Below are 9,089 nucleotides of genomic sequence, written 5' to 3'. Positions count from 1 at the left end.
TTGATTTTGCAAAAAAATTAAAAATAATAATAATCATATATATAATATTTGATGCGGCCCAGCCTCACCCAGACTCTACCTCCAACGGCCCCCAGGTACATTCAGTTTGAGACCCCTGCTCTAGTTAGTACCATGGTATTCAAGTGGGGTGCAGCCCCCTTGTGGTGCACAAAGGAATTGCAGGAGAGATGGAAATTGACCCTAGATAGTCCAGTGTGTATTGAGCCGTACTGTACCCATTCTGCAATCTGTTAATACTAACGTTTTCAATCAATCAATCTGTGGGTACGTGTGTGTATGCGTGTGTGTGTGTGTGTGTACGGAGTCTCACCATCCAGGCCCAGAAGGCTTTCTCCTGTTGTTTCCAGCTCAGGTAACGGACCAGAACATTGCACAGCTCCTGGACACGCACACACTCCTAACACACACACACACACACACACACACACACACACACACACACACACACACACACACACACACACACACACACACACACACACACACACACACACACACACACACACACACACACACACACACACACACACACACACACACACACACACACACACACACACGGAGATGTTAGGTGAAGGGTCAACAGACAAGACGAGATGTTAGGTGAAGGGTCAACAGACAAGATGAGATGTTAGGTGAAGGGTCAACAGACAAGATGAGATGTTAGGTGGAGGGTCAACAGACAAGATGAGATGTTAGGTGGAGGGTCAACAGACAAGATGAGATGTTAGGTGAAGGGTCAACAGACAAGATGAGATGTTAGGTGGAGGGTCAACAGACAAGATGAGATGTTAGGTGGAGGGTCAACAGACAAGATGAGATGTTAGGTGAAGGGTCAACAGACAAGATGAGATGTTAGGTGAAGGGTCAACAGACAAGATGAGATGTTAGGTGAAGGGTCAACAGACAAGATGAGATGTTAGGTGAAGGGTCAACAGACAAGATGTTAGGTGAAGGGTCAACAGACAAGATGTTAGGTGAAGGGTCAACAGTAGGGATGTTCGATATTGGCTTTTTTTTACCGATACCGATATATGCAGGGTAATTTCAGGTAATTAACATTACATATCTCTTGTCGTGGAATTAACACAACATTATGCATACTTTTGACAATAAATAAAATCAGAATTTGTTACTACTTGCTTGCCTGGGTAAATAAAGGTTAAAAAAATATATATATATATATTTTTTAAACCGATACCGATATTTTCCGATATCACATTTTAATGCCAATATCGGCCAATAATATCGGACATCCCTGGTCAACACACACAAGGAGCTGTTAGGTGAACACAGTAGTAATATAATCAGGGTTCCCACAGACATTGCCAAATGGAATTCAAGGACCTTCAGGTACTTTTCTAAGCACTATTCTTTCATTTTAAAATGGGATTTAAAAGGGATACAATTCACTTTTTTTTAAATGCAGTTTTATTTTATTTTTTATTTTTTTTCCGTTTTTTATCGCTTTATTGCTACTGGGCAGTCCAGTAGAGAGAGACAGAGGAGGAATGGGAGACAGAGTGGGGGGAAGACATTCGGCAAATAACGACGGTTTCGGGAGTCGAACCCGGGTCGGCCGTGTCGCGGCTGAGCGCGCTATGTGGTTCGCCACTGGGGCGCCCTAAATGCAGTTTTTTTTTATAGAAAAACATATTTATGATCCAATATTTATGGCTTAAAATCTATTTTACGACAATTGGTTACACTTTAAATAAAAACATGTCTCGATTCAGAACAATTTCATCATGGATGAACAACACTTTCAATTATGCGAATGGTTGATTTGAATTTCAAGGGCTTTTTAAGCACCTTGTTAATAAAAAATGGGCTGTTTTCAAGGAATTCCAGGCCTTGACTTTTTTTTGTAAAAAAAAAGCACTTCAAGGACCTTGTGCGAACCCTGTGTGAGATACCTTCCTCAGCACTGAAGAGCTGACACTGTAGGAGGAAGAGGAGGATGAGGAGGAGGAGAGGAGCTGTGGAGAGAAGGAACAGAACCATCACTAACCAACACAACGACACAGATACGATGGAGGAACCAGAACTGTGTTGTAGGGTGGGTTCTGGTTCTGGTGTTTATGTAATAACGGACACGCGGCCTCACCGTGTGAAGCAGCCTGGTGCGCTCTTCCTGTACAGACAACAAGCTCCGCCTCTGGAACCTCAGACAGCCAATCAACCACTGGAGTCTCCTGAGGGAGGGAGGGTCTAACTGGGCCCCTTGTGACGTCTGGAAATCACCCTGTGAAACAGTTTAGTATATTATATTATATTATATTATGTGTTGTTAGTATATTATAGTATATTAACCTACCAGGTCAGGTATATGTGTTGTTAGTATATTATAGTATATATATATTTTTTTTTATCCACTTTTTCTCCCATTTTCTATATTTTCTCCCATCCCAATTTCGTATCATCCAATTCAACCCTCCCCTGTCTCGAACGCTGTTTCTTGCCTCCCACAAGCCGGCTGCAATGTGGACTAAGTCATACATAGCACAAGTCCCCTCCGGTACTCGAGGTAACAGCAGTCGCATCTTTCCACCTGCGCAGCTCGATCTCTCGGTGGCGAGGAGTAACGCGTGGGAGGCTCACGCTGCCCCCGACACTTCCTGATTCTACTGCGCAGGCGCACCAACCAACCTGTAGGAGTCGCTGTCCACAACGCCCGATCCCCACCCATCAGTTTCCCACCCCCTAATACGGCCAATTTGTATTAGTACGGACGACCATCTAACAGGCGAGCCCAGCGTCTCCGCATTCGTAGCGAGCGCCTTGCCCACTACGCCACGTAGCCGCGTATATTATAGTATATTAACCCACCAGGTCAGGTATATGTGGTGTTAGTATATTATATTATATTATAGTATATTAACCCACCAGGTCAGGTATATGTGGTGTTAGTATATTATATTATATTATAGTATATTAACCCACCAGGTCAGGTATATGTGGTGTTAGTATATTATATTATATTATATTATATTAACCCACCAGGTCAGGTATATGTGTTGTCAGTATCGTGGGGTCCAGCTCTCCAGTTCTCAGAGTTAGGAGTCTCTCCAGGCTCCCCGTCGACAGCAGCCAGCCCAGAGCCAGGAGCATCTCCCTGCTGGAGGCCTCCTCCCCGCTCCTCTCCTCTCCTCGGCCTCTCCGCTCCACCCAGCCTGCCTGGTAACCGGTCTGCCACAAGCCTACTGCCACCAACCTCCTGTGCTCAGAGACTGGAGACACATAGAAACACGTCAGTCAGTCGGTCGGTCGGTCGGTCGGTCGTTTCTTCTTCTGTAACTGAATGACTGAGCTCCTGATACAATGACTTAGTCCTGTATATGCCAATATATTCCAATATATGCTAATATATCCCTTATCTCAGTATATGCCAGTATATTCCATTATATGCTAATATATTCCAATATATGCCAGTATATTCCAATATATGCCAGTATATTCCAATATATGCTAATATATTCCAGTATATGCCAGTATATTTCAGTATTATACCAGTATATTGCAGTATATGCCAGTATATTCCAATATATGCCTGTATATGCCAAACTGCATTTTATAGATGTAAAACTGTGTTTGCGACATGCTTGTAATCATTGAAATTAACCTCTTAAGCCCGGAGCCCTATTTTCTGAAAATCCACCTAAAATACATACCTGTAGTGGCCGACTGTCACTCCCCGAATGTGCTGACAGGCGTCACGATTCACCCATAATTAGTTCTCTACTCAGTAACACAGTTTGTGATGTAAATATAGAAGAAAGTCCAAGTTGCGGCTGGTACGGTTTACAGGGTTTTATTGTCCAAAGGTGAATGATAGTGAATGAAATGGTTCAATTAGAGCAGTTGTCAGTTGCTCTGTCTATCAGTTCCAAACAGTGAAACAGGTAGGAAAAATGAATCTCCATAACAGGTGCATGAATTACAGTGATTAGCTAGGTTACTTATAGTAGGTGGGGAGCCCCCTAGAGTTCAAACATAAATAAGACACTAAACAATAATATAAATACTAGAAGTCGGTTTCTGCTTCTACACCTAAGTAAATGTAATATTTCTCCACTTCTACAAATCCATTTGCATGTTGGTATCTAGGGACATCTATGGACCTCAGTGAATGTATTCCCAGTGTCAGATATATTGTGTCTATTACTAGGCTTGCTTAAATTGTGATGAAACAAAGGAGAATATGAATTATGATTTGTCTTTGCATCTTTGACAGTGAATAACACCCTGCTAAAAATGACCAGACATGAAAAACTGCATTTACACATATAAATCAAACCTTTCTAGAACATAAACATTATACCTGAAAATGAGATGATGGGGGGGAAAAACTCCTGTGTTGGGGCTTTAAGAGAGACGTTACCAACCTGCTCCAGAAGGAATGACTCCGGCTCTCCGCATGATGTTAGCTAGCAGCAGATACAACTGTTCCTCCTGGAAACAGAAGAAGATGTTAGCTAGCAGCAGATACAACTGTTCCTCCTGGAAACAGAAGAAGATGTTAGCTAGCAGCAGATACAACTGTTCCTCCTGGAAACAGAAGAAGATGTTAGCTAGCAGCAGATACAACTGTTCCTCCTGGAAACAGAAGAAGATGTTAGCTAGCGGCAGATACAACTGTTCCTCCTGGAAACAGAAGAAGATGTTAGCTAGCGGCAGATACAACTGTTCCTCCTGGAAACAGAAGAAGATGTTAGCTAGCGGCAGATACAACTGTTCCTCCTGGAAACAGAAGAAGATGTTAGCTAGCAGCAGATACAACTGTTCCTCCTGGAAACAGAAGAAGATGTTAGCTAGCGGCAGATACAACTGTTCCTCCTGAAACAGAAGAAGATGTTAGCTAGCGGCAGATACAACTGTTCCTCCTGAAACAGAAGAAGATGTTAGCTAGCGGCAGATACAACTGTTCCTCCTGGAAACAGAAGAAGATGTTAGCTAGCGGCAGATACAACTGTTCCTCCTGGAAACAGAAGAAGATGTTAGCTAGCGGCAGATACAACTGTTCCTCCTGGAAACAGAAGAAGATGTTAGCTAGCGGCAGATACAACTGTTCCTCCTGGAAACAGAAGAAGATGTTAGCTAGCAGCAGATACAACTGTTCCTCCTGGAAACAGAAGAAGATGTTAGCTAGCAGCAGATACAACTGTTCCTCCTGGAAACAGAAGAAGATGTTAGCTAGCAGCAGATACAACTGTTCCTCCTGGAAACAGAAGAAGATGTTAGCTAGCAGCAGATACAACTGTTCCTCCTGGAAACAGAAGAAGATGTTAGCTAGCAGCAGATACAACTGTTCCTCCTGGAAACAGAAGAAGATGTTAGCTAGCAGCAGATACAACTGTTCCTCCTGGAAACAGAAGAAGATGTTAGCTAGCGGCAGATACAACTGTTCCTCCTGGAAACAGAAGAAGATGTTAGCTAGCGGCAGATACAACTGTTCCTCCTGGAAACAGAAGAAGATGTTAGCTAGCAGCAGATACAACTGTTCCTCCTGGAAACAGAAGAAGATGTTAGCTAGCGGCAGATACAACTGTTCCTCCTGGAAACAGAAGAAGATGTTAGCTAGCAGCAGATACAACTGTTCCTCCTGGAAACAGAAGAAGATGTTAGCTAGCAGCAGATACAACTGTTCCTCCTGGAAACAGAAGAAGATGTTAGCTAGCGGCAGATACAACTGTTCCTCCTGAAACAGAAGAAGATGTTAGCTAGCAGCAGATACAACTGTTCCTCATGAAACAGAAGAAGATGTTAGCTAGCGGCAGATACAACTGTTCCTCCTGGAAACAGAAGAAGATGTTAGCTAGCGGCAGATACAACTGTTCCTCCTGGAAACAGAAGAAGATGTTAGCTAGCAGCAGATACAACTGTTCCTCATGAAACAGAAGAAGGTATGATGGTATTAGGGGTGTAACGATGCATCGAAATGCATCAATTCTAATGTGACGATTCAACTGCATCGATTTGAAAATGGTAGAACCAATTATAATCTAAATAAAAAATTTAATCATTTTTTTTTATTGTTTTTATTGACCTATATAGTCCATTCATGCTGAGTGAATCAGTTCCCCCAGCCACATTTGTGTATATTCACATTTTTTGGGGGGAATTAACTGATAGAAAATTTATCGAATCGAATCGTGGTCAAATGAAGAGATTTCATGATGCATTGAATCGTTGCCTGAAGAATCGTAATCGAATTTAATCGTTGTGAGGTCGCATCGTTACACCCCTAGATGGTATAGATGACACTGAGAGACACCCCGGAGAATGTTCCGAGTATATTGGTACATTTTCTGAGAACGCGACTATAGAATGAAGCTCATCTGGGTATAAAAACACAAACAAACATTCTGTGGCTCCACTTTGTCTAGGGAGCAGCTCCAGACTTTAGTTTATACCTGATGACATCACAAGTTTGAGTCGTACTTCTCTGGTTCCTGGCTTTGGGAGAGAGGAGCTCATGGTCACAGATATTGACTGAACCTTTAGGCCACGGACAGAACATGTTGGAATTCTAGATTTAAGACAAATCATTTGACCTGCATCCCAATACATGAGATCCACGTGAACTCACCAGACCGACTCCGCTGTTGGCTTTAGCCCGTCTGAAGGCCTCCGGCCTGGGGACCGGGTCCACTCCTAAGGCCTCCAACAGCTGGACCAGAACCTGGACCACCTGCTGGGCCCGGACCACCTGACCGCCCGCCTGCTGCATCCTGACTGCCGCTCGGGTTCGAGTCCAGTCTGGTCTGTAGTGTGATAGTAAAGGGTTAACCGTCTGTAGTGTGGTAGTGAAGGGTTAACCTTCTGTAGTGTGGTAGTGAAAGGGTTAACCGTCTGTAGTGTGGTAGTGAAAGGTTAACCTTCTGTAGTGTGATAGTAAAGGGTTAACCGTCTGTAGTGTGATAGTAAAGGGTTAACCGTCTGTAGTGTGATAGTGAAAGGGTTAACCGTCTGTAGTGTGGTAGTGAAAGGGTTAACCATCTGTAGTGTGGTAGTGAAAGGGTTAACCGTCTGTAGTGTGGTAGTGAAAGGGTTAACTGTCTGTAGTGTGGTTGTGAAAGGGTTAACCATTTGGTAGTGAAAGGGTTGATCAGCGGATGAGGAAAATGATAAAAATCGATCTCTTATTATATTTGAAGACAAATAAGACAGGCAGGAGTTTCTTGTCATTGTAGTTCATATATATATATATATCCACATGACTGAAGGTACATAATCTTTTTTACATATATGTAGATAGATACTAGGCCAGTGGTTCATCACACAAACTGGCATTTAAAGGGTACAAATTCAAAAATGTATTGAATATGTGTTTTCTTTTCTTTTTTACAATAATTTGTGGTGCCCATCACAAACACTGGCATTTAAAGGGTAACATTTCAAAAATTCCTGCACCAGAATGCAGGAAATTAAGTTTTTGTAACAAAATAATTGTGTGTGTGTGTGTGTGTGTGTGTGTGTGTGTGTGTGTGTGTGTGTGTGTGTGTGTGTGTGTGTGTGTGTGTGTGTGTGTGTGTGAGAGAGAGAGAATGAAGGACAATTGCTTGCTGTGTGTGTGTGTGTGTGAGAGAGAGAGAGAGAGAGAGAGAGAGAGAGAGAGAGAGAGAGAGAGAGAGAGAGAGAATTAAGTACATTTGCTGAAATACAGTTGTTCTTAATTTTCTCACTTGCTATGTGAGAATGTTAGTTATTATGTTCTCAATGCCCCTTGCATTGTATGAGTTGTGTGGAAGAGTTTGCTAGTTCTAGTGCTACCCCTTCGTACATTGTGTCTGACAAAAGTTAACAATAAATAATGGTATTAGGAACACATTTGCCTCCTGAGTGAACTGTGCATAGCTGAATAGACTGTATTTTAACGCCGGTCATATGGTGGTACTTGGAGAGCCAGCTACGTTCTCAGGTGGTACTTGGTGTAAAAAGGTTGAGAACCACTGTACTAGGCTATACATATCCCTTACCTACTCTTACTAGTTACACTGCTGGCCAGTATGACTTACTACCATAGTGTCTTTATACCTGTATCACTGTGCTTAATAATACTACAACTATTACATCTGATTAGCATTTAGCACTATTACTCAGTAGTACTCAAAAGTTTCTACGCCAAATGTATATACACTCCTTTTCTGGACACTTTTGTATCACAAACAGTACTGTATTTGCAAATCTGATATGTCATAAATGTATAGATGTAGCAGTACTGTCTATCTGTATGTCATGTATGTCATATATGTTATGATGAATTGAAAATGGGGGACCCTGATGTAAACAAGACGAAAGTCTTTCTCTGGTCTGCATCCCCTTAACAATTGTATGTATTGAGCTGTACTGTACTGTACCCATTCTGCAATCTGTTAATACACTTTTCAATCAATCAATCAATCAACTCATTAATAAATTGTATACCTAGTTTAATCACCTTTACATTGCACTTTACTGTTATTTGCCCTCTGGTTGGATGCCAAACTTATTTTCGTTGTACTGTACTTGTGCTGCATGATGACAATGCATTTGAATCTAATCTAATCTAATAGTTATAAATGACTTCAATCAATCAATCAATCAATCAACCATAACGTTCTATAGCATAATAACTCACACTGTAACGTCAGCTAGTCCAACGTGTTCTAACTGTTAATAACTGTCCCCGTGTTCCTAGCTGGCGTTAAATAGTTTTAGTAAATACACAAATATGTTTTAGATAATAATATATAGCATTTATAAACTAATGAAACAACTTGTAGGAAGATTATTTGTACCTTGTTGTTTCCCGGCTCTCACTACATCCGGGTTTGGGGGCGTTGCCAGGGAAGCAGTTCCACACCGATTGGACCAAACCTATGAAAGACAGGTATTCCGACCAATCACCCTAGAGGGTACGTCACACTTTCCCCCCCTCCTCTCTTAATTATCAAACTGTCACTCACAACGTGAAACTAGTCAGTTACGCCCCTGCAGTACTAATCATTTACCAGAAGAGGTCACTAGAGGCTATAGAAACTTGAATATTTGATTATTCATAATAATTCCTCTTTCTCACAGCTTGT

General features: G+C 41.9%; 1 protein-coding gene across 2 annotated transcripts in view; it reads right to left on the bottom strand.

Moving 5' to 3' along the window:
* tedc1 (tubulin epsilon and delta complex 1) overlaps positions 1-8,817 on the bottom strand; it is a 14,104-nt gene extending 5,287 nt beyond the window's left edge. For both annotated transcript variants that reach the window (XR_014619392.1, XM_084307655.1), the window contains exons 1-7: positions 8,802-8,817; positions 6,611-6,785; positions 4,407-4,473; positions 3,022-3,251; positions 2,129-2,266; positions 1,938-2,000; positions 332-418 (exon numbers count right to left, since the gene is read on the bottom strand). Coding sequence is in view for 1 of the 2 variants with exons in the window: in XM_084307655.1 (XP_084163781.1) it covers positions 332-418; positions 1,938-2,000; positions 2,129-2,266; positions 3,022-3,251; positions 4,407-4,473; positions 6,611-6,751 (726 nt within the window). In the remaining variant the exon portion in view is untranslated. The remainder of the gene's footprint in view (positions 1-331; positions 419-1,937; positions 2,001-2,128; positions 2,267-3,021; positions 3,252-4,406; positions 4,474-6,610; positions 6,786-8,801) is intronic.
* Positions 8,818-9,089: the final 272 nt, after the last annotated feature.

This window comes from Notolepis coatsorum (assembly GCF_963971535.1).
Source record: "Notolepis coatsorum genome assembly, chromosome: 2".
Lineage (NCBI taxonomy): Eukaryota > Metazoa > Chordata > Actinopteri > Aulopiformes > Paralepididae > Notolepis > Notolepis coatsorum.
This window is presented reverse-complemented; position numbering and strand designations above follow the sequence as displayed.